The 26,467-nt window shown below is 45.9% G+C and overlaps 1 protein-coding gene across 4 annotated transcripts in view; it reads left to right on the top strand.

The window, feature by feature from the left end:
- The window catches only part of CEP57L1 (centrosomal protein 57 like 1), a 971,979-nt gene that overhangs the window by 236,573 nt on the left and 708,939 nt on the right, over window positions 1–26,467 (top strand). For all 4 annotated transcript variants that reach the window (XM_044065279.1, XM_044065261.1, XM_044065253.1 and 1 more), the window contains exon 3: window positions 26,081–26,257. In XM_044065279.1, the coding sequence (XP_043921214.1) occupies window positions 26,081–26,257 (177 nt within the window). The remainder of the gene's footprint in view (window positions 1–26,080; window positions 26,258–26,467) is intronic.

Here is a 26,467-nt window from a genome sequence, read left to right as displayed (position 1 = left end):
AGTAAATTGCATAGAAAAAAATGGAAAATGTGGCAATTAACACATGCAGAAAAGTGTTTTGGAGGAGGAATGAGGTTTAAGAGACGGCAAGAACTGAACAATTTATGTAATGTTGCTTGAACTATATATGTAACAATATATGTGATTTAATATAATCAGATCCTGCAGATAGACTAGTGGTGGACCGTAGCTGGGATAGCTACTAAAGTTCAAAAAAATGACACGGATATATGAAACTTGAATTATGTCACTGATAAAACAGAACGAAAAAAAGATGAAAAAACACTTCTTTTAAATCCACAGAAACCTCACTGCTTCGCCGAATTGGCAAGATGTTGAACTAAAGTGTAACAAAAGGACTGTTACACACTGATGTTTAGCAGTTCAACGTTAAGTAGGACTAAATCTGTTTATATCCCAGGCATATACATTCCTATAACTCTTCCAAATGATGCAAAGTAACTTGAACACAACAAGCATAAAAAAGTACCTTAGAATGTTTGTAAAAGCTGATGAAATGTTGTAGAGCAAATGCCTGGTTGCTCAGGAAGTCCTGACTATCCGTTTAGCTTGTGGTAGAGAAAACCCAATCCAATACTTTGTAGTTAGAAAACACAAGAATTCCTGTAACTCTTCCAAATGATGCAAAGTAACTTGAACACAACTCACAACAGTCTGTGGAGGGGACAACAACCATAAAAAGTACCTTAGAATGTTTGTAAAAGCTGATGAAATGTTGTAGAGCAAATGCCTGGTTGCTCAGGAAGTCCTGACTATCCGTTTAGCTTGTGGTAGAGAAAACCCAATCCAATACTTTGTAGTTAGAAAACACAAGAAGCTTCCCTTGCAAACTCAATAGTTCCAGACTTGCAGGAAGCAAATGAAGCACTAGCACAATTGCTGTGTAAACAAACTCAGAAGTTCCAAACTCATAGGAAGCAAAAAAGGCGCTGTAGACTGAAAATAAATCCTTTATTACAACGATAGCATTCCTTAAGCACTAGTTGAGCTTTCATCTGCACCATCGCAGACTTCATCAGAACTAGTGCAAAACATTTAATTAACTCATTTAAAAACAGTTTTTGGCCAAAACTTTGTTACTCAATTTAAAGAAACAGTACTCCATTTGTAACATAACTAATATTGGACCTATATAAAAACATATAAATCTTGGTGATTTATGTATATACATACCAAAAGTAAATACAAATGTATATATAATTATAAATATTGATTTTAAAAGTCACTAAAAATAATTATTCATATGGTATTGTGATTGAAATACTAAAACATGAATTAAATTCACTATGTGTACTTACATTTCATCAAATATTGCAGCCATAAAAATATTATGTATCAAGAATTAAAAATGGTTTTATACTTATAAAATCGTTAATACCTGGATTCCTAGTGGAATCAGTTGAAATCTGCCACTTGCTTTCTTTACAGGCCAGTCTTGTTTCCCAATCCCCTCCAAAAGGAATTTCCTTCACCTCATCTATTATCATAAAGGAGAATGTGTGTCCCTCACCATATTCCTTGATGTGTCTGTATAGGGCATTTTTACTATCCATTTTCCTAATTTTATAATAATGCTCATAAATACGTTTCTTTAACTCTCTTTCTGTTTTGCCTATATAATAGGCTGGACATTTTTTGCACAGAGCTAAATATACTATGTGCTTGGTGCTGCAATTTCCACCTATGCTCCTAATTTTACTGTGATTAATGTCATTCAAAACAATATCACTGTTGGTGTTTATATGTGTACATTGTTTGCATCTTCCGCACTTTCTGGTGAAAACCTTGTCTTTATTATTGTTTCTGCCTTTCCCTAACTTGGAATGTTCCAGTGATCTTTTTATGTTTTTATGTTGGGACCAGTTTTGTATACTATCTTGGGTTCCTCACCCAGTATATTTTTGTTGACATCTGATACTGTGATAATGTCCCAATATTTCTTTATAATGTCCTTAATCTTGGTGCTGTGAGGGGTATAGGTCAGAACACACACTCTACCCATATTTGCTTTCTGCAAGTTAGCGTTCATCTCTTTATCAAGACCTAGCAGTGGTTTGTATTTTATTCCCCATTGGGATTTGACAAATTCAATGGTGTCACTAATCATGTTGCTGGGATATCCTCTCCTTTCAAATAAATCTGCTAACAGAACCATTTCTCTTTCCATGAATTCTCTAGTTGATGACATTCTGGCACATTATATTTTATCAGTTGTTTGTTCTTGCACAAAAATATATGTGATTTATAAATGTGAACTTTAATATGGTTTACTTTTATATAAATGTACTTTTGCCTGTCACAAGTGATAATTCAGTAAGGGTGATTAAAAAAAAAGTGCATCTACTACTCATCAGATTTTTTGGATAGGAATAGTTTACTGGGTCTGGCTCAGGGTTTAATTCAGGGTATTGATCCTTAGTGTAAAGCAGTTTCTGGTAAAAGGAAGAGAGATTCCTTTTTTCCTGAAGAGATTCAAGATTTTGAATCTGGACAGGAAGATCCAGGGAAAAATTCAGGGATGTTCATCGTGCATACAGCTGCAGTCATAACAGATGGGTTTTCCTGCCGTCAGGCGGGTCCTCGGTCGGCCGAATTCCAAAGTCTTGGTCCGGCATCGGTTGTCGTCGCTTCTTCCATGACGTCAGTGCGACAGGGGTATAAAAGAACCAGCCGACACCATTTTCTTCAGTCTTTCTTGCCGCGCGGTGCCCGAAGCAGAAGCAGTTCAAGTGCCAGTCGGCCAGCTCCTGAGATTACGAATATTTTTCAACCGAAGTCTTCTTAAAAGCCAAGTACCCCGTTGGGGAAACTTTTCTTGCTAAGTACCCCGTTGGGGAAACTTTTCTTGCCTCAGACCGATGTCAGACAAAGTTAATAATTGCATTTAATGTGGGAAGCAAATACCGCATAAGGATTTCCATTCCCTCTGCATTCCTTGCTTAGGCCCAGACCACAACGTCTCGGCCTGTCGTTTTTGTGCTACATTCAACAGACGCACTATTAAGCGTCGGGCGGAGTTCGCCCAACACTTCTTTGGCAAAAAATTTAACTACATTATGTCGTCGGATACTCCGACTCCAGTTTTAAGTAAAAAACGCAAAGATAAGGACAGACATACGAGGTCCGCGACTTCTACCGACACCAAGCCAAAGCCGACTACAGGTGGTCCAGTTCTCAGTGAGGTGCCTACGCAGCCCCTGACTACCGATGACACTTCCTTAGCGGTGTCTTCAGTGCCCAAGGTCGCAGGCTCTTCGGCCCACACCCCGACTACAGATACCGAAGCCATTCTTGGCGGTGAAACTCAGAGTTTAGACAGGCCTGCCAACTCTAAAGGTGTCTTCAGGCCTTCCACTTCTTTTTCCATCAAGGCTTTCACTAAGTCTAAAGCAGCCATGCATACTGAAGACAAGCTACACAGGGCCATTCTCAAGGCCCCATGCCTAAAAAGCAGATGCTCAAAATGGCTGAGGATTTGATTACTCTTATCAGGGGTTCTCAACCTCCCCCGGACATAAGGCCCAGAGTGGAGGAAGAATCCCCTTCCTCGGACCAGGCCTCCATTATTTCAGAACATTCTGAAGACCAGGAACATTCTTACTCCCCCTTTGAAGATTCTGATGCAGAGGAGCCCATTCCCTCTGTCTCCCCCCCTGAGGATTACTCTTTTGGGGAAACTTTACATACCTTGAGGGAACACTTCCACTGGGAAGGCCAAGAGTACTCAGACTCCAAGAAAAGGCTTAGGGATTTCCTGTTGCTCCCTCAGAACAGGCCTCTGGCTATACCTCCTGTCTTAGACATACTTGATGATGCGTATTCGGAGGCCTGCCTTAATCCAGACTCTTTACCTCCAGCTCCAGTCAAGCTTGACAGGTATTACCGGGTTCCTGATTCACACCAGTTTCTATACAAAAGCCATGCGGCTGACCCAGAAACTATTTCACAGGGTCCCAAGGGAATTAAGGCCTCCACTGCTAAAAATCCATTACCTTCAGAGAGAGATTCCAGAGCTTTAGAAAGGTGGGGGAAAAAGGTATACACCTCGGCCACCTTAACCATGAGGGCATTAAACTGTCAGTTTCATATGTTAAAGTACCAACAGTTTCTGTTATCACAGTTGAAAAGCAAAATGTCACAACCTGAACAACCAGACTTGAAGGAGTTGCAGGATTTGTTACACCGTGCCGAACAAGTGGGTAAACATACCTTGCAATGTGGTTTTGATGCTTTAGAGGCCTCATGTAGAGCTGCTGTTACAGGATTAGTCATACGTAGACATGCTTGGCTCAAAGAGCAAACCTTACCATATCATGTTAAAGCTAAATTACTGGATGCACCTCTGCAAAAAGATGTCTTGTTTGGTGTTAAAGCTGAAGAGGTATTAAAGAAAATGGAGGAAAAGGCAAAATCAATGCAAACAGTGAAAGATTTCTTACAGGTACAACCTCCACGTTTCAGTAGAAATTGGCCTTCCAAAAATTGGTCCTTTCCAGCAACGGACAGACCCCAAAGAGGTAGTTACAGGCGCCCGAGGGGTAGAAGGCAATCTCAAGGATTGTTTAGAGGCAGACAATGGCAAGCACCTACACAAAGAGGTGGTGAGGATAGTTCACAGCCATTCAGAAAGCAGAACCAATGACTTTCCCCTTTGCATGCCAAGCAAGGCTCAAATGGCAGCACCTTTAGGCAGAAAACTGGCATTATTTTCAAAAAATTGGCATATTGTCACAAAAGACAAATGGAGCCTGGACATTATAGACAGAGGCTACAGATTCCACTTTCACACCCTTCCAAAAATGAGGGGCATGCCAAACCTGCCACACAATCAAAGGGCAGAGGCACAAAAACAAACAAATTTCAGATCTTATGGTCATGAAAGCTATTCAAGAGGTACCTGCACAAGAACAGGGTCAAGGTTTTTATTCCAGACTATTCCTGGTACCAAGAAAAGGAAAAGATTGAAGACCTATTTTGGACCTATCCATCCTAAACACATTTTTACTCGTGCCAAAATTCAAGATGCTCACATTACAGCAGCTTCTTCCCATGCTGGGCAAGGAGTCTTGGCTGGTAACATTGGACCTCAAGGAGGCATACCTGCATGTCCCAATCAGACAAGATTGCAGAAGATACCTCAGATTTCTTGCAGGTTCAACCCATTATCAATTCTCTGCATTGCCCTTTGGCTTATCTACTGTGCCCAGAGTGTTCACGAAATGCCTGGCATCAGTAATTGCCTTCTGCAGACTTCAAGGGATACAAATATACCCATACCTGGACGACTGCCTGATCCAAGCGGACAGCAAACACATACTTCTGAAGCACCTGGCGTTTGTAATAAAGTTGTTGAAATCTCTGGGATACACAGTCGACAAAAAGAAGTCAAGACTAATACCCTCTCAAACAATAATTTTCCTGGGTGCCAGCTTGGATACAAACACCCAGATGGCCTACCTCACGCCAGAGAAACAAGGGCAACTAACTCAATACTTCAGAAAACTGGCAAGTTTCACCAGGCTGACTGCAAGGAAAATCCTGCAGGCTCTGGGATTCATGGCATCTTGCATCCTACTAATCCCATGTGCAAAGCTGCATATCAGGAAACTTCAATGGTACCTAAAAAACCTATGGTCTCAACACAGCCACAGTTTGGAAACAATAATACTACTGATTCCATGTCTTCAAAAGGAATTTCTGTGGTGGGCTCAAGCATGCCAAAGAAACACAGGTCTACCATTCTGCAAGCCTCAAGCAAATCAAGTCATCACAACAGACGCCTCGGATTACGCCTGGGGGGCACACATGACAGATCGGTGCATTCAGGGCAAATGGTCACAAAAAGAAAAGCACCTACACATCAACCAAAAGGAAATGCTAGCAGTAATAAATGCTATTACAGCTTTCAAAGACCTGCTGCATCCAGGCCAGCTATTGATGAGGACAGACAACACCACAGTAATGTGGTACATAAACAAACAGGGAGGAACCCATTCATACCCCCTATGCAGGCTAGCCATGTCTCTTTGGAACATGGATGTGGAATTGCAAATCGAGCTACAAGCACAGTTCCTGCCAGGCAAGGAAAACACGCTGGCAGACAACCCAAGCAGAAATATGACAGAGCCACACGAATGGAAGCTGCATCCTCAAGTTTTTTCAAAGATAATTCAAGCATGGGGAAGGCCAGATATAGATCTCTTTGCCTCCCACAGAAATCACCAATTGGCAAAATTCTGCTCGAGGACCTTTCACCCACAGGCCTGGAAAGTAGACGCACTCTCTTTCAGTTGGACAACAATGACAGTTTATGCCTTTCCACCTCTTCCTCTGCTGCCCAAAGTTCTATTAAAAACCAGAACAGACAGACCCAAGATGATTTTCATTGCTCCAGACTGGCCAAAACAACAGTGGTACCCACTCCTGAGGAGCCTGACACATTCCCCACCATGGATCCTGTCTCTAATGACTCTTCTACTGACTCAGCACAACTTCAAAACTCTTCACAGTCAGCTGAAAACACTCAATCTAGCCGCATGGAGGATTCCTTGAATTCACAGCAGACCCTACTCTCCAAGGAGGTACAGGATGTCATTTTGGAGGCCAGAAGGCCGTCTACTAGAAAAGCCTACTCTGCAAAATGGAAACGGTTTTGTGTCTGGAATCAGAAAAAGGGTCAGAATCCTGGAATACTGAACTTACCTCAAATACTACAGTACCTAGCCGAGCTGCTAAGCAGTGGACTTTCATTCTCCTCCATCAAAATCCATGCCTCAGCCATTTCTGCAGAGTACAACACTGATCCTCCTTTATTCTCTCACCCTCTCTTAAGACAGTTCCTCAGAGGGGCTAAGAATATAAACCCCCCCAAGGAAGCAACCAGTACCTGCTTGGGACCTCAATTTCATTCTAGAAAAACTAACCCTGCCTCCTTTTGAGCCAGCTGCTTCAACAGATCTGCAATATTTGTCATGGAAAACAGCCTTCCTTCTAGCTATCACCTCAGCACGCAGGGTTTCGGAACTACAAGCCCTCATGGCTGTGCAGCCTTTCATCATTTTCCATCAGGACAGAGTTTCCTTATGAACCAATCCTTCATTTTATGCCAAAGGTAGTATCCAGGGTAGCCTTGAATCAGGCTATCCACTTACCTACCTTTTACCCTAATCCACAAAACAAAGGGGAGAGGTTACTGCATTACTTGGACATTCACAGACAGCTCCACTATTACTTGGACAGAACAAAACCTTTCAGAAAGTCAGAGAAACTCTTTGTATCCTATGCTACAGGTGCTCAAGGGAAGCCTATTTCCAAACAGACAATCTTAAAATGGATAGCCCACTGCATACGCTTTTGTTACTCTTTTCATGGCAAAACTGTACCTACAGGCATCAGATCTCATTCCACAAGGGCCACAGCTACCTCTACAGCTTTCCTCAGGGGGGTCCCTACCAAAGATATTTTGGAAGCAGCCACTTGGAGTTCTGTACATACTTTCTCCAAGCACTATCACCTACCATTATACTCCAAAACTAGAGCGGGCTTTGCCACTGCAGTCTTGCAGGGCATCCTGGCTCCTCCTAGTTTCAGTTAGTGCCTACCACCCCTTTATTAGCTTTGGGATTCTACCCATCTGTTATGACTGCAGCTTTATGCACGATGAACATAGTACAGTTTTGTACCTACCATAAATGTAGATGTTAGAGTGCTAATACGGCTGCAGTCCAGGTTTCCCTCCCTCCTTCCCCTCTTGGGACAGGCCTTATGGCTAACACCTCCTCATACAACCTCATTGGGCTATTTTTTTATGGTGTATTTGCTTGCAACTACTGTTTTTATTTGATTATATTGCATTTGCTGTTTTACATAAATTTATGTTTTGCCTTCCTTCTGGGGGCACCTGACATTTGGGGCAAGAAAAACTGAAGAAAATGGCATCGGCTGGTTCTTTTATACCCCTGTCGCACTGACGTCAGGGAAGAAGCGACGACAACCGACGCCGGACCAAGACTTTGGAATTCGGCTGACCGAGGACCCGCCTGACGGCAGGAAAACCCATCTGTTATGACTGCAGCTGTATTAGCACTCTAACATCTACATTTATGGTAGGTACAAAACTGTACTTTTTATCCTCTGATTCTGATTCAGACTCCAAGGAGAGCTTAATCTCTGATTGTCCCTGTGGGGATTTCTTTCACTGAGACTGTTGCTGCAATGTCTCAGTGTTTTCAGTGGGAGAACTGAGGTTTCACAGTCCCTCAGAAAATAGTATGAGTGGTTACAGAAGGATCTGTCTGCTGACTGCCTGCAATTTTCCTGATAGTCCGCCAGCTGTCCCTAAAAAAAAAAAATCAGATAAATCATTTAGTCTCTCCAAACCTGACTCAGCAGCTATAGCTTTAGTTGATTCCACTGCTGCTAAGTACATAGTTAATTCCAGTCTTACTCTTTCTAAGGATTGGGGAAAACTGTATACTTCTGGAACTTTGATTTTCAGAATTTTGAATTGTTAGGCTCGCATGTTACTTCTGACAAATTGGGAAAGCATGAGGAATGTATTATCTACAGTTTCTCCTAGTGAAGAAAACTCTACTTTAAATAATGTGGTGTCTTCTGTTTCACAGGCTACTACTCATTGTTTGCAGTGTGTGTGTGACTCTGATGCTTCTTCCAGGGTTATGGCCGCTGTTACTGTTTTAAGTAGGTTTACTTGGTTGTATTCTCAGAACCTCCCAGATGTAAATTCTTCCTTGGAGAGAGATTTTGTGTTTGATCCATCTGCTGAAGAGGTGATCGTGTGATGAAAAAGGCAAACTGATTTGGGAATCTCAATTTTTTTTTCAGCCCTTCTTTTCCAAATTGTCCAAGGGATTTTCTTTCCCATAAAAGTTTGGCAAAAAAAAAAAAAAAGAATAAACGTCCTCAGCAGAATTCGGGTAAACGGACGTTTAAAAAGAAATCGCAAAGGGGTTCCAATAATGTCTCGCCCTCCCCTAAAACAAGGATATTCCAACAAGTCTGACTATTCAAGACAACTTGTACCCACCCCCCCCCCCCCGGCCCCTTTGTACTTCCAGAAAGTCTGAATCTCCATTTTTCTCTTGGGCAACAGATTTTCTGACAACTGAGCTCTGAAAATCATTCATAAAGGTCACAGATGGCAGTGGAAGGAAGTTCCCCCTTTTCAGGGGGGGGGGGGTCATTCCTCATCCTGCAGATCAGAATCTCTTATTTCCACCTGTTCTTCATCACATGCTCCCCAAGAAGTGATGGAACTAGTCCCTCCTTAGGTGGGGAAGATGTGTTTATTTTTCCTCTTTCCCCAAAGAAGTTCCTAGTGCCAAAGAAAGAAACAAAAATGGTTGGAGACCAGTTCTGGATCTTTCCTAAACCTGTTTGTGATGGTGCCCAAGTTCAGAATGTCTGTTTGTGACCTGTTACCTCTTCTTCTTTCAGGTTTCCCGATAATGCTAGACTTAAGATGCTTATCACATCCCTATTCATCCAGACTTCAGATGTTTCTTAAGGTTTTGTGTGTCTGGGCGTCACATTATCAGTTCTCTGCCTTACCCTTTAGACTAACCACTGCACTGGAAGTATACACAAAAGTGTCTAGCTTTGATTATAGTTCATTGTAGGATGCAGTGTATCCACATTTTTTCCATATTTACACGACTTTATCTTTGCAATCTTTTGGAATTCCAGTTTGTGTAAGAGGTCTTTCACCCAAGAGAACATTCAGAAGTCTTTGACTCCTCCACACAGGATTGTTTTCCTGGGATGTCAACTAGACACCTCAATTCAAAGGGCTTTTCTTCCACAGGAAAAATAAGTCTTTAAATGTATTTCTAAGGCTTTCCACTCTGTCTTTAGTCACTGTTCGGGAATACCTTAGGATTTTGGGTCTCGTAGTATACTGTATGTGATTTTCGTGATACCACTGGCAAGACTCTACATGAGAGATACACTGGTATCTGAAATCTCTTTGGTCCCAGCATCAGTAACCCTTATCTTTGATTCCAGTGTTGGGATTTATCAAAAGAGAAATCTTTTGGTGGAGGCAAAATATATCCCTAAATCTAGGTCTCCCTTTCTCCCTCCCAGCACCAAAGCAGGCAGTTACCACAAATGATTCAGACTTTGCTTGGAGAGTGGTTTCAGGAGGAATAAAAATGCAGTGGGTATTGGGTGCCAGGTACAGACACAAGCATATAAATATCAGAGATGCCACCCTGATCAAGGCACTTCACTTTCTGAACCATCTTTGGTCCTCGGGACCTCTTTAAGTGGTTACAGATAATACCACAGTGATGTGCTACATCAGCAAGCAAGGGAAAATCTGTTTTGTACGCCCTTTGCAGACTAGCCAAGTTAGCTTAGGATATAGCTTCACAGCGCAATCTCACTGTACAGGCATCCTACATTCCATCAGAGCAAAATTATGAGTAGGACCAGGGCAGGCCCTCATAAATGGAAACTAGATTGGGGGGGGGGGTCTTCCAAGATTTGATTCATCTGTGGAGAATTCCTCAATTAGACCTTTTTGCCTTCTCTCTGAACAACCGAGTGGTAAAATTCTGTTCCAGGACTCTGTATAAGAAGGCCTGATAGGCAAATGCCTTATCTTTGGGCAGGAATGTACCTGTATGACTTTCCTCTAATATCCAGGGTGGGTATCTCCCAAGATTGTCGTGGTGACTCCCTTCTGGCCCAGGTAACCATATTTCTTCCTTCCTTCCTTTGGAAATGGTCATCGGTAATTACCACAAGCTTCCTCACAGACTGGATCTACTCGCACTAGACAAGGAGTGTTTGATACACTCTGACATCAGTCCTCTTCAATTGACTGCCTGGATGATAGGATTTTAAGTCCTTTTGCATGCCTGTTTTCTGAGGAAGTGCAGGAGGTACCAATGAAGGCAAAAAAGCCTGCTACTAGAAAATCATATATTGACAAATGGAAAAGGTTATTTTTGTTGGTGGCAACATAACCAGCACCTATTCAGGGCTAGTTCTCTGGTTTTACAATATTTGAGAGTTTACTTTCCTATTACCTTTCTTATTCTGTCAAGGTTCATTTATAGGCCATTTCAGCCTGTCTACCCATGGATCATCATCTTTCAATGTAGTCTCGTGTCAGAATGTTTTTGAAAGGGGTTTTGCATAACAGGCCTAGAAAATCATAGCCCCCTCCTTGGGATCTTAATTTTGTGTTGGAGAAGCTAACCAGCTATTGGTACCAGCTACTCTGGATGACTAAGTTCGTAACATGGAAAACAGTTTACTGAAGGGTATCTGAGTTGTAAGCTCTTATGGTGAGTCAACCCGATCTCATTTTCCACAGGGACATGGTTTCTTTGAGAACTAATCCCGCTTTTTTCCCTAAATTGGTATCCATGTTTACTTTAAGCCAAACCATCAAGCTCCCAGTTTTCTTTCCTGAACCTAAAAATGATGGAGAGGATATTCCATACCTTGGATGTTCACAGACTACTCTGGTACCATCTTGACAGAAGTAAATCTTTCATATATTTGGATCAGTTCATTTCTTGTGAAGGTAAGAAGGGACAACCTGCGTCAAAGCAGCAGACTGTTTCCAAATGGTTGTCTAAAGGCTATTACTTTTTGTTATACTCACCATAACAAATCGTTTCCAGGCCTGTGTCAAGGCCCACTTTTCAGAACCTTGGCTTCATCTGTGGCTTTTTGGAAAGGGCTGGAGTCTGTAAAATATATATACAGAGGACAAAGTAGCAGCTTCTACAAAATTTATAAAGTGCTTATAGTCTTTCTTCTCTGATCCTAGCAAAGCTTGATCTAGACCTATTCTCCAGGGGCTCCCTGACCCTTCTCCTCCCAAATATATTAGCTATGGTAATCTACTCGTATAGCTAAGGCTTCTGCGGCAATTATCAATATAAAGAATGCAATACAGTTTTGTAAGTTGAACTTAACAGCAGATGTTTGAACAATCACTGCTGTGGTAGCTGCTCCCTCCAACCTCCTCCCTTGTGTGTTTTTGTGTGCGTCTGTGTGTGTCTGTGTTTTATGGCAAAGTGTGAGCATATATATTTTTTTTCCCTAGCATTGTTCTGTCAGTGCTCAGCCTCCCTCTCTGCTGGCAAGAAGACTCTAAAAGGCGTCCTCTGATCAAACTTGTCTTTTACTCAGCTCAGCTCAAGCTGCTTGACAGTTTGTGGTGAAGCTTTGTGGGCTTACCTGGCTGTTGTATCCCTGACAGGGTCTAGTCCATATAGCTAAGTCTACTACAGCAGTGATGACGTGAACATCTACTGTTATGGCAAGTTCAACTTGCACAACTGTACTTTCTTAATATTTGTCTGTTACTTCCTCTGGCCTTTCTTATTCCTCTGTCATGGTTCATCTTTGTCATTTCATCATGTCTGCTCATTGATCCTGCCCTTACTTCTGTCTTTGGTCAATTGAAAGGGGTTTTACATGTTAGATCACCTAGGAAACTGTGGCACCTACATGCGATTTTTGAGCTGGAAAAATTACCCTTCTCTCTCCGAACCAACATATTGGGCTGATTTTATTGTTCTTGACATGGAAGACTTGTTACTTGTATTACAGATGTCCGATCAGTTTGCTAGCTGTTATGGTGTGAACCCTATTTGGCATTCCATAGAGGTAGGGTTTCTTTAAGAACAAATTTCTCCTGCACACCAAAAATTGTTTTGAGTTTAGTTTCAATAAAGCAATTGGTCTCGCTCTTTTCTCCCCAGAACCTAAAAATCCAAGATAAAGGATACTTCATATTCTGGATATGCACAGGCAACTCTGGTGTTATTTTGACAGAACTAAGTTCTTTAGGAAAGTTGAGCAGTTGATGTAATGTGATCCTATCTCGCCTACATTCTCTACAGATGGGTTCGGAGCCGATCCTCGGCTCCGACTCGGCCGCTATACAATAGAACGCAGTCTGTTATTGGCTGAGTTACCTCGTATCCCAGGATGCACCACTACTGCTTCCCCAGATCTTGTTTGCCGCTTCTGAAGCATAGACGTGGTCTCGGACTTGGCTGAGCTAAGTGCCTCTTAGTCAGATTTTTTTCTGTCTAGTTTTGTGCTAAAACTTACCCAAAAGCTGTTTTAACAGCTACTTGTTGTTGTGTGACTATGCATTTAAAGTTTTTTGTGGTAAAATTGTATTTTTTGTGGTAAGGATCCCGCTTAAGTTAGAGGGACCTTGCCCTATCCTAGGCGTTTTAGTTAGAGTCTAGGCTGTCGTTTGTGTGGTTTGTTAAAGTTAGTGTATTTGAAGTAGATAGCCTTGTCGAAGGAACATAGACCATCAGGTTTTAAAAAATGTTCGAAATGTAATTATAAAATGTCCATTACGGACGACCATTCTTTGTGTGTCTATTGTCTAGGCCCGAAGCACCTCCAGGAATCCTGTAGCATTTGCCACGCTTTTTCCTCTCGCGTCCTCCAAGAGAGGAAAAATAAATTAATTTTGAAAGGGCTTATTACCCCTTCCTTTGAGGAAGCCCTATCTTCTTCTTCTTCCCCTTCGAGGAAGAAAAAATCTTCGGCTCCGACCAGCCTGTCGGATCCGGCAGCAAAAAAGTCACGGCAGGCTTCTCCGTCGGCTCCACGGACTTCGGAGCCGAGGGCGGAATGGTCTGCCTCGATGTCTCCAGCCTCTACTCCTCTGGCTTCGGAGTCGAGAGCTCGGGCATCGAGAGGCGAGTCATCTCCATCGGCTCCACTGCCTTCGGAGCCGATGAGGGTTGCCCGCTCAGACTCTTCCCCTTCGGTGCCGAAGTCCCCATCGGCTCTGAGGGAAATTGCAGTGGTAGGGGAATCTCCCTCGGCGCCGATACTTCTCGAACCCATACGGAGCCGGTCCCCCAGTCTTTCGGAGCCGGCGGAGAAGTAGACTCTGACCCGGTCGGTCTCTTCTCGGTCTTCGAGGATGTCTGATTCGGATGTAGACAGGGTGCTTCAAAGGCTTTTTCAGTCTCCGGTCTTTGCAAAATTGATCTCGGCTTCAGCCCAGTCGGCTCCGGAGCCGATTTCCCATCCTGCTATCTTGGTTCCTCCTCCAACAGTTTCAGCGCCGTTGGAGTCCGTGTTGGTGGAGCCGGTGGAGGTTGTCGGGTCGGTTCCGACCCTAACTCCAACCACGCCCTTCGGGTCGGGGTTCTGTATGCGGACCTCCTCTGTTGGCCCTGGGGGGGACGCTTCGGGGCCGATCCTTTCGGTTCCGAGTCTCCCTCTTGGTGCGTCTGCTGCGGGAGTTCCGACTGCTGTTGTGGCCTTGGGGGCTGAACCATCCCAGGACTCTAGGGGTCCCGCCTTCAAGGCCATGAGGAGTGCCTTGGCCAAATCCTCTCTGGCCACTTCTACCATCTCACCACCACCTTCCCTTGGCACGGAGACTGGCTCCTTTGCAATCCCCCTGTCTCATGATAGCGGAGCCCTTGGGCCTGAGGTTACCCCCATTGGGGGTTCCCTTCTTCCTGGAGGTCCCTCTGAAACGTTTTCGGAGGAACCTCCGAGGAAGAAACCGTGCAAGAGGAAGCACGTCGACTCCCCTGATGAGTCTCTTACCTCGGATACCGACCTCGATAATGCGGAAGGGTCCCCCAAGTCATCCTCGGATGTCTCCTTTGCGGACATCTTGGAGATCCTTAAGCAACGAGGTGACTGGCAGTCCAAACCCCCTTCTGCTGAAGAGTCGGTTTTCCTCAAGGCCTTCGGGGCTCAGCCCTCCGCCTCCTGGGTGTCTCAGCCCTTTGATGAGCTTCTGGATTTGATCTCTCTAAGGGCGTGGGAACACCCGGATTCTGTTGAACCGGTGCCAGCTCGCCCCAATAAATTCCTTTCGGCTCCTCCTGATAAGGACTTTCTTTCGAAAGGTGTGGCTGTAGATGCCTTGGTGGTGGCTTCTGCCACCCAGCAAGATGTGGCAGAGGCTTCAACGTCCATCCATCCTCCTAATAAGGAGTCTAGGAGCATGGATCGGTACGGGAAGCGCACCCTTGCTTCAGCGACCTTTATATTAAGGTCTCTGAACTACTTGACGCATTTCACGAGACTGCAGAGGGATCTGGTCAAGGAGCTTTTGGATACCCTCTCCGGTAACTTACCTGAGCAGTTGGCCCAAACGGTTAACTCCCAGTTGGCTACCCTGTCCTCATTATCCAACTCGTCCATGAGGCTCATTTCTTATGCAGCCGAAGGAGCGAGCAGAGTGGCGGGAACAGGTGTTGCTCTACGGAGAGAAGCCTGGCTACGCCTGTGTCACTTTGCGGAGGCCTTTAAGTCTTCCTTTGCCGACGCCCCCTTTGAGGGGTCCTTACTGTTTGGACCCAAGGTAAAGGACACTTTCACTCGCTGCGAACAGGAGGGTAAGACTTTAACTGCCGTAGGGGCCCGGTTTTCCACTCCCTTCAGACCTTATCCCAAGACTCGAAGAGGAGGGAAAATGTGGTTCCGTAAGTCTCAAAAGCCTTACTCGTCACAGCAGAGCGATTCCCCTTCTAGAGGCAGAGGGGGGGGATTTTTTAGGGAGACGCCGTCCCAGAGGCGGCGGAGGCCCCCGCAACACTGGAGACCGCGAGTCCTTTCGTGGCTCCTCCTCCTTCCAGCATCCCTGAAGGAGTACCCGACTGTGCAGCTCCGGAGCCAGTCGGGAGTCGTTTTTCGAGGCACCTAAAGGCCTGGGCAAATATCACTCAGGACCAATGGGTGCTCCGAATCCTCGCCGGAGGTTACACCATTCCCTTCTCTTAACCCCCCCCCCCACCATCCCAAAGAATCCCGGACCCGCCACCCAGTCAACGGGATCTTGCAGTCAGCGAAATATCGAAGCTGCTTCAAAAAGGAGTCATCCAACCTGTCCCCGCAGATCAGGCCGGATCAGAGACTTACTCAAGATTCTTTTTGGTACCAAAAAAGACCGGGGACTTGAAGCCCATTTTGGATCTCAGCAAATTAAACCGATTAGTGAAAAAGTCCAAATTCCGGACGGTCACCTTGCAATCCATTCTCCCGCTTTTGGAGAAAGGTGTTTGGATGTGCTCCATAGATCTCAAAGACGCCTATTATCACATTCTGATAGATCAGGCGTCAAGGAGACACTTGCGCTTCAGCCTAGGAGACAGTCATTTCCAGTTCCATGCACTGCCCTTTGGTCTCGCCACAGCCCAAAGGGTGTTCACCAAATGTTTGGCGGTGGTGACTGCTCACCTGAGAAGTCTAGGATTCCAGGTGTTTCCATACCTAGACGACTGGCTCCTAACTGCCACCTCCAGGCATCTACTCTTGAAAGCTCTAGCAGCCACTATTTCTCTAGGCAACTCCTTAGGAATCACCTTCAATTGGACAAAATCCATATTGCTGCCATCGCAGCGTATTCTGTTTATTGGTGCAGAAATAGACTCAAGGCAGATGCGAGTCTATCTTCCTGCGGAAAGTATAGCAGCGTTGCAGTCTCAGGTTTGGGCATTACTCCTCAGACGTTGCGCTCCAGCGAGAATGGTCCTGCAGCTGTTGGGTTCCATGTCAGCCACCATTCTTCTGGTCCCCTTGGCAAGGTTGCGTATGAGGATACTCCAGTGGCTCCTATCAGTCCAGTGGTCTTATCAAGACCTTCCCCTCAGTCACCACATTTTGATCACAGAGACGTGCAAACAGGATCTTCGTTGGTGGCTTCTTTCCTCCATCCTGAATCTAGGGCGACCCTTCGTTCCCCCATCCCCCTCGGCCACGTTGACTACGGACGCCTCCCAGACAGGGTGGGGGGGACATTATCTGGACAGGTCGGTCTAAGGCATGTGGCACACCGACGAGAGTCTTCTCCACATCAATATCCTGGAAATGAGGGCGGTGCTTTTAACGTTGCAAGCACTGCGCGATCACCTCCCCCAGGGTACGATTGCCATTCAGTCCAACAACATGTCGGTAGTATGGTACTTAAACAAGCAAGGAGGGACCAGGTCTTACCCCCTTTGCAGAGAAAACAAGCAAGGAGGGACCAGGTCTTACCCCCTTTGCAGAGAGGCCATGAAGGTTTGGGATTGGGCGATTGCTACCAAACGTTTCCTAGTGGCAACACGCATTCTGGGGAGATCCAACGTGATAGCCGACAGACTGAGCAGAACTATTCTCTCCCCTCACGAGTGGTCCTTGAACGACAGAGTGGTAACACAGATTTTCACGAGATTGGGAGCTCCTTGTTGCGATCTTTTCGCAACTCCCCTCAACGCCAAATGCCAGCAGTTCTTCTCTCTCACCCCAGTTCCGGGGGAGATCCCCAAGGATGCTCTAGTCCAAGCTTGGCCCCCCGGTCTGCTATACGCTTTTCCACTGGTTCCCCTTCTCCCCAAGGTGATTCAGAAGGCGATTCGCTTGGGAAGCAAAATGATTCTAATCGCCCCATACTGGCCTCGTCAAGTCTGGTTCCCCTTTCTTCACAAATATGCATTGGAGGGTCCCTGGTTCCTGGATCAAGTTCCGGACCTCTTGACGCATCAGTCAGGACAGCTCCATCAGTCCCTCCATTCATTGAAGTTAGCAGCTTGGCTACTCCTCTTCCGACCATAGTTAGGAGCCATTCTTTCGACCCTGAAGTCATGCATATTTTGTCCTCGGCCCACAAGACTTCTCTTCCATTTACTGCTGTACATCTTTTTAGTAGGTTTGCTATTTGGGCCCAACTCCGAGGATTAGACCCTATGACAGCCTCGGTGTCAGAGGTTCTGAAGTTTTTAGCTTCCCTGTTCATCCAAGGTTGTTCAGTGTCTACCATCAAAGTTCAATTGGCTGCTATTTCCAATTTTCACGAGAGCGTAGAACCACCTTTAATGAGCAACAAGTTGTGCAAAGCTTTTATTAAAGGAGCTTGGCTTCTACGGCCCCCTATATCTCATCCTGCACCACCGTGGGACCTTAACGTGGTGTTAGGTGCATTAACCTCATCTCCCTTTGAGCCGGCAGCAACCTGTGACTTAAAATTTCTTTCCTGGAAGACTGCTCTTCTAGTTGCTATTACATCAGCCAGACGAGTTTCAGAACTTCAAGCCCTATGTGTCAAACCACCATACCTGGTATTTCACAAGGATAGAGTATCTCTTAGACCAAACCCATCCTTTATACCAAAGGTTTGTTCTAACTTTTGTTTGCAGCAATCACTGGAATTACCGTTTTTTTTCCCTAAGTATTCAAACAGAGCTGAGTATACCTTTCACAGCTTAGATGTGCACAGACAATTACGTTGCTTATAGTTCCAGTGAAAGCTCATTCTACCAGGGCTATGGCCACTTCGGCAGCCTTTCATTCCAAGCTCTCTATTGGTGACATTTGTGCGGCTGCTACGTGGTCTTCTTTACACACCTTTATTTCTCACTACAAATTGGATGTGGCATCTAGGGGTCGAGCTTCCTTTGGTTCCACAGTTCTCAGGAGCGTTTTCCAGTGAGCCACCCAGGAATTAGGTGCTAGGGACGCTGTCCCATCTGTAGAGAATGTAGGCGAGATAGGATCACATTACATCTTTTAGTTATGTACTTACCATAACTTTAGATGTATGGGATCCATCTCGCCTACATTCCTAATAACCCACCCTCCTTCCCCCTGCCTCGTAGACCAGAAGAGACCAGACGATCAGAGTTCAGCTTCTTCCTCTTTTGAAATACCTGGCAATGTTATAACAACAGTCTATGTGTGTGTGCATGTGTGCGGACAAACAAGATCTGGGGAAGCAGTAGTGGTGCATCCTGGGATACGAGGTAACTCGGCCAATAAGAGACTGCGTTCTATTGTATGGCGAGTCGGAGCCGAGGATCGGCTCCGAACCCATCTGTAGAGAATGTAGGCGAGATGGATCCCATACATCTAAAGTTATGGTAAGTACATAACTAAAAGATGTTATGTGATCCTATCTTGCCTACATTCTGTACTGATGGGCTCGGAGCCGATCCCTCGGCTCCGACTCGGCACGCTTATGCTATAGAGCGAGGCCTCTTATTGGCTGAGCTATCTTTATCCCAGGATGCACCACCACTAATCCCTCAGATCTCGTTTGCCGCTTACAAGCATAGACGTGGTCTCAACTTGGCTGGGCTAAGTACTAATTTTAGGCTTTTCCTGTCAGAAATTTGCTGATTTTCAACCCAAAAGCTGTTTTAACAGCTATTCTTGTGTTTTGAGTGTGTATTTGATATTTCTGTTGAGAAATTGTGCATTTTCGCAAATGGAAGGTTTCCCGTTTTAGTTAGAGGGGCCTTCCCCTGTTGCTTTACTTTCTTGGTTTTTCGTTTGTGGGTCAAGTACCCGTTTAAGTTAGAGGGTCTTGACTCTCTCTATCTCTCTCTTTTCTGTATAATTTTTCGTTGTACTGTACTTGTGCAGATTTAAAAAAAAAAAAGAGAGAGATAAGATATATATTCATACTGTGACAAACTTTTCCTTTTGCTGCAGACAACTGTGTTTGGGCTATTTTGGCCATGTCAAAAGAACACAAACCCACCGGGTTTAAAAAATGCACGAGGTGTGGTTTTAAGATGTCCATAACGGATGACCACTCTTCGTGCGTCTATTGCTTAGGTGCCAAGCACCTACAAGAATCGTGTAGCGTGTGTCACGCCTTTTCATCTAGAGTCCTCCAGGAGAGGAAAAGTAAATTAATCCTGAAGGGGTTAATTAAGCCATCCTTCGAGGAGGCTTTATCTTCCTCTCCTTCTCCTTCAAAAAAGAAGAAAGCGTCGGCTCCGACCTGTCAGTCGGAACAGACTGCTAAAAAATCTAAGCAGACTTCTCCATCGGCTCCACTGACTTCGGAGCCGAGGGCGGAACGGTCTGCCTCAATGCCTCCAACCTCGACTCCTCTGGTTTCGGAGCCGAGGACTGGAGCATCGAGAGGCGGGTCACCTTCATCGGCTCCACTGATATTGGAGCCGATAAGGGGTTACCGGCTCAGACTCTTCCCCCTCGGAGGCGAAGTCCTTATCAGCACCGAAGGAAATTGCCTTGAGATCTCCCTCAGAGCCGATAGTGGTAGAGTCCATTCGGAGCCGGTCCCCAAGTCCTTCGGAGCCGATGGAGAAATCTGTTCGGGCCCGATCGGTATCCTCTAGATCATCCAAGATGTCTGATTCGGACATCGACAGGGTGCTCCTTAGACTCTTCCAGTCTCTGGTGTTCCAAAAGCTAGTTTCGGCTCCAGCCCATTCGGCTTCGGAGCCGATGGTCCACTTCCCTACTATGGTTCCTTCTCCAACAGCTTCGGCACCGTTGGTGCTGGTGGAACCGGTGGAGGTTTTAGGGTCAGGCCCGACCCTTGCTCCAACTCCGGCTCTTGGGTCGGAGTTCAGTACACGGACTTCTTCCTTCGGCCCTGGGGGGGAGGCTTCGGGACTGATGCTTTCAGTCCCAAGTCTCCCTCTTGGTGCGTCGGCGGCGGGAGTGCCGTCCACTGTCGTGGCCACAGAGGTGGGACCCCCCCAGGATTCTGGTGGTCCCGCCTTCAGGGCTATGAGGAGTGCGTTAGCCAAATCTTCCTTGGCTACCTCCATGGTTTCCCCAGCTCCTTCCCTGCATACCGAGACTGGGTCTTTGGCAGTCCCCCTGTCCTTGGACAGCGGAGCCCCGGAGCCTCAGGTTACCCCCACTGGGGTTTCTCCTCCTCCTGGAGGTCCTTCTGAAGCCTCTTTGGAAGAACCCCCCCAGGAAGAGATCGTGCAAGAGGAAGCACGTTGACTCCCCTGACGAGTCTCTTACATTAGACACTGATCTCGATGATGCAGAGGGGTCCCCTAAGTCGTCCTCGGATGATGTCTCCTTTGCAGACATCATGGAAGCCCTAAAACAACGAGGCGGCTGGCAGTCCAAACCTCCCTCTGCTGATGAGTCGGTGTTCCTGAAGGCCTTCGGGGCTCAGCCCTCCGCCTCCTGGGTGTCTCCGCCCTTCGATGAGCTCTTGGATTTGATCTGTCGAAGGGCGTGGGAACACCCAGACTCTGTGGAACCGGTGCCTGCTTGTCCGAATAAGTTCCTCTCGGCACCCCCTGAAAAAGAGTTTCTGACTAAAGGTGTGGCTGTAGATGCTTTGGTGGTGGCATCTGCTACACCCAGCAAGATGTAGCAGAGGCTTCGACGTCCGTCCATCCTCCTAATAAGGAGTGTAGGAGCATGGATCGGTATGGGAAGCGCACCCTGAGTTCAGCGGCCTTTACTTTGAGGTCCTTGAACTACCTTACGCACTTTACCAGATTTCAGAGGGATCTGATTAAGGAACTATCCGATACCCTCTTGGGTAACCTGCCTGAGGAGCTGGCCCAGACGGTTGGCTCTCAGCTGGCTACAATGTCGTCCATCTCAAACTCGTCCATGAGGCTCATTTCTTATGCAGCCGAAGGGGCAAGTAGAGCGGCGGGTACAGGCATTGGTCTACGGAGACAAGCCTGGCTCCGCCTCTGTCATATCGCGGAGGCCTTTAAGTCTTCCTATGCCGACGCCCCCTTTGATGGGTCCTCCCTGTTTGGACCCAAAGTAAAGGACACACTGACCCGCTGTGAACAGGAGGGTAAGACTCTGACTGCCGTAGGGGCACTATTTTCACTCCCTTTCGGCCTTATCCCAAGGCTAAAAGAGGAGGGAAGATGTGGTTCCGTAGATCTCAGAAGCCTTACCCCTCTCAGCAGGAGGATCCCCCTTCCAGAGGCAGGGGAGGGGGAAATTCTTCCGGAAGACGCCGTCCCAGAGGCGGCAGAGGCCCTCGCAACACTGGAGACCGCGAGTCCTTTCATGGCTCTTCAACCTTTCACAGTCCCTGAGGGATTGCCCGGCTGTGCAGCTCCGGAGCCAGTTGGGGGTCGTTTCTCGAAGCACCTAAAAGCCTGGGAAGGTATCACTCAGGACCGATGGGTGCTTCGAATTATCGCCGGAGGCTACTCCATCCCATTCTCTCACCCCCCCCCCCTTAGTCCAAAAAAATCCCGGACCCGCCACCCAGTCAGCGGGATACTGCAGCCTCAGAAGTTTTAAAGCTGCTGCAAAAAGGAGTCATCCAACCGGTCCCCGCAGACCAGATCGGATTAGGGACTTACTCAAGACTCTTTTTGGTGCCAAAAAAGACCAGGGACTTGAGGCCCATTTTGGACCTCAGCATCCTAAACCGTTCAGTCAGAAAGTCCAAGTTCCGAATGGTCACCCTACAAACCATTCTCCCATTGCTGGAGAAGGGTGTTTGGATGTGCTCCATAGATCTCAAGGACGCTTATTACCATATCATGGTACATCAAGCGTCCAGGAGACATCTGCGCTTCAGCCTAGGAGGCAGCCATTTCCAGTTCCGTGCGCTGCCCTTTGGTCTCACCACAGCCCCCAGGGTGTTCACCAAGTGTTTGGCAGTCGTGACTGCTCACCTGAGAAGTCTAGGATTCCAGGTGTTTCTGTATCTAGACGACTGGCTCCTAACTGCCACCTCCAGGCATCTACTACTGCAGAGCCTGCAAGCCACTATATCACTGGGCAGTTCCCTTGGAATCACCTTCAATTGGCCAAAGTCTGTGTTGCTGCCATCTCAACGAATAAGATTCATAGGGGTAGAGATAGACTCAAACCGAATGCGGGTCTATCTACCTACAGACAGAATACAAACCATACAGACTCAAGTTCGAGCCTTACTTCCCAGGTCCAAAGCTCCAGCCAGGATGGTCCTGCAGCTATTGGTATCCATGTCTGCCACGGTTCTTCTAGTCCCCTTGGCAAGGTTGCACATGCGAATCCTCCAGTGGCTTCTTTCAGCTCAGTGGTCCTTTCAGGAATTCCCTCTGTCACCTCATATGGATCACGGAATCTTGCAAACGGGACCTTCGCTGGTGGCTAGTGCCCTCCAATTTGGATCAGGGACGACCCTTTGTTCTACCTCCTCCGGTGGCCACTTTGACCACGGACGCCTCCCAGATGGGGGGGGGGCATTCCCTGGGCAGGTCAGTCCAAGGCAAATGGCACCCAGAAGAGACTCTTCTTCATATCAACATCCTAGAAATGAGGGCAGTACTTCTGTCCCTTCAAGCCCTTCACGATTATCTCCCTCAGGGCGTAATTGCTGTTCACTCAGACAACATGTCAGTTGTCTGGTACCTGAACAAACAGGGAGGGACCAGATCCTATCCTCTTTGCAGAGAAGCCATGAGAGTTTCGGAATGGGCAGTCTCGACCAAACGCTTCCTAGTGGCTACTCGCATACCGGGCAAGTCCATTGTGATAGCCGACAGATTGAGCAGAACCATCCTCTCTCCTCACGAATGGTCTCTGAATATGACAGTTGCAAGTCAGATTTTCAGCGAATGGGGAGTTCCGTGTTGCGACCTATTCGCGACTCCTCTGAATGCGAAGTGCAAAGAATTCTTCTCCCTAACCCCGGCTCCGGGGAAGAGCCCCATGGATGCATTAGTCCATCCTTGGCCCACCGGCTTGCTTTATGCCTTCCCTCCAGTTCCTCTCCTTCCCAGGGTGATTCAAAAGGCATCTCTCTTGGGGAGCAAAATGATCTTAATTGCTCCTTACTGGCCTCGTCAAGTATGGTTTCCCTATCTTCGGAAATATGCTCTGGAAGGTCCATGGTTCCTGGATCAGATCCCAGACCTACTGGTTCATCAGTCAGGACTATTCCACCAGTCCCTACACACCTTAAAATTGACGGCTTGGCTCCTCCTCTTCCGACTATAGTCAGGAGTCATACATTGGATCCAGATGTTGTACACATACTATCTTCGGCCCATAAGTCTGCTACAAAGAAACTGTATTCTAGCAAATGGAAAAGATTTGCTATTTGGGCTCAACTCCGGGGCCTGGACCCCATTTATATTCCCGTGGCAGTAGTTCTAACATTTTTAACTTCTCTCTTCAATCAAGGCTCTTCAGTTTCTACCATCAAGGTACAATTGGCAGCGATTTCCAATTTTCACGAATCCATAGACCCACCTTTAATGAGCAACAGATTGCGTAAGACCTTCTTGAAAGGTGCTGCTCTATTAAGACCTCCGATTTCTCATCCTGCACCTCCATGGGATCTCGATATAGTGTTACACGCCTTGACTTCCTTCCCCTTTGAACCGGCGGCTACATGTGATCTAAAGTTTCTATCATGGAAGACAGCTTTTCTGGTGGCAATTACTTCTGCCAGAAGTTTCAGAGCTTCAAGCTTTGTCAGTAAAACCCCCGTACTTTGTTTTTCACAAAGACAGAGTATCCCGCAGGCCAAATCCTTCCTTTGTCCCTAAAGTTTGTTCTAGTTTCTGCTTACAACAATCGTTAGAACTTCCAGTCTTTTTTCCAAAATACTCTAGCAAAGCGGAATTCATATTCCATACACTAGATGTCCACAGGCAGTTACGTTTTTACTTAGACAGGACCAAGCAAACAAGGAAAACAGATCAGTTGTTTGTATCCTTTGCAGACAATAAATTGGGCAAAGCTGTCACAAAGGTCACTATTGCCAAATGGATCAGGGACTGTATTACTCAAGCTTATTTTTATTCTAATAAAGAGCTTACCACCTCTGTCAAAGCTCATTCTACAAGGGCTATGGCTACTTCGATAGCTTTTCATTCTAAACTTGCCATTAGTGACATTTGTGCTGCGGCTACATGGTCTTCCCCGCACACTTTTATTTCCCACTACAAATTGGATGTGGCATCTAGAGGATGAGCTTCATTTGGTTACACAGTGCTCAGGAGTGTTTTCCAGTGAGCCACCCGGGATTTAGGTGCTAGGGACGCTGTCCCATCAGTACAGAATGTAGATGAGATAGGATCACATAACATCTTTTAGTTATGTACTCACCATAACTTTAGATGTTTGGGATCCATCTCGCCTACATTCCTAATAACCCACCCTCCTTCCCCCTTCCTTGGAGATCAGAGGATATCAGAAGGTCCGAATCCTGTTTCATCTTGAAACATCTAACAATGTTATATAAACAGTTGTGCATGTGTGCATGAATGCGGACAAACAAGATCTGGGGGATTAGTGGTGGTGCATCCTGGGATAAAGATAGCTCAGCCAATAAGAGGCCTCGCTCTATAGCATAAGCTTGCCGAGTCGGAGCCGAGGGATCGGCTCCGAGCCCATCAGTACAGAATGTAGGCGAGATGGATCCCAAACATCTAAAGTTATGGTGAGTACATAACTAAAAGTTTATCTCCTATGATGAGCTAGAGTAGGCAACCCATATCAAATCAGACTATTTCCAGATTTTTGATAGATTCCCACCATGTTAAATCACTTACTGGTAAGGTCAAGATGCACACAACTAGTTGACTTCAATGGCATAGTGGAAAAAGAGGTATGCTCTAGAAGCATTCCAAGGGACAGCTTACTTGGTCCTCTGTACATGTGCTTGCAAAGTCTTTCAAGCTTGAATTTCTTTTCCAGGTCCAGAACAAGGTTTGCTAGAACCATACCCCATGGCCTTCTGGATCCTACTCCTTCCTCCCTAGTTGGATAAGGTATGGTAATCTACTCCAGTAACTATAGGCTACTTCGGGAGAGATATCAATTGTATAAGTTGCACTTACCTTAACCATAAATGTTTGAAGTGGTCACTGCTGCAGTCCCGTTCCTTCCTTTTGAGGAGTGGGGGCAGGAAATTCCTGAGTATTTTTGGCACCCAGGCTGCCGTTACAGTTTGTGCAGTTGCAGAGATGTACTTCTTCCTTGAGCTGCTTGTGCCATTTTCCTCTCTATGAAGTGAAGGTATTTGGTTTCCTAGCTTAATTATCTGAGGGTGTCATTGTACCCTTGACATAAACTCTCATTCCATAATTTTTTTACTTACAGTAACAATAATTTAGGCATTTTCTGTAACTTATCATTGAGTCACCCAATACCCAGGTAATTTATTTTATGATTAATAAAAGCAAGAATTAAAAAAAATGTGTGTGTGTAGGGGGGGGGGTGCACACATTCTTTTTCTCCAGTGTTTTTAATAAGTAGTTTTTGTACATTGAGTCTTAATGCTGAAAAAGTATTGCAGTAAGAAAAAAAATGCAAATTAAACTGAAAGCTTAATTTTGTTTGGCAGCTGTGATTACGGCTCTCAGAACTTTGCAAGATAAGATCCGTAATTTAGAACTGGAGAGAGTGCATGCTGAAGAGAACCTGAAGCGCCTGTCTAGTGAGGCTGTTCTTTATAAAAAGCTTTTTGGACAAGAGAATCCTGAACAAGGTGTGCTTCATGAAGAGATGAAACAGAAAAATGGTAAGTACTCCTTGTACTTGTTTTAATTGCATTTCAAGTAAAGAAAAGACACTGACTGGAAAAAAATTGTGGACTGATGGAGGCTTCCAAGTTTCCAACCATCCTTTATGGTGGAACAAAAATGATGTAGTCTTGTGAAGTTGATGCCCATAAATTTGCATCAAGAATGCTATGGGCTGAAGGGCCTAGGTGCTGTACCCAGTTTTATGC

This window comes from Protopterus annectens, chromosome 1.part0 (assembly GCF_019279795.1).
Source record: "Protopterus annectens isolate FY-2018-M chromosome 1.part0, PAN1.0, whole genome shotgun sequence".
NCBI lineage: Eukaryota > Metazoa > Chordata > Ceratodontiformes > Protopteridae > Protopterus > Protopterus annectens.
This window is presented reverse-complemented; position numbering and strand designations above follow the sequence as displayed.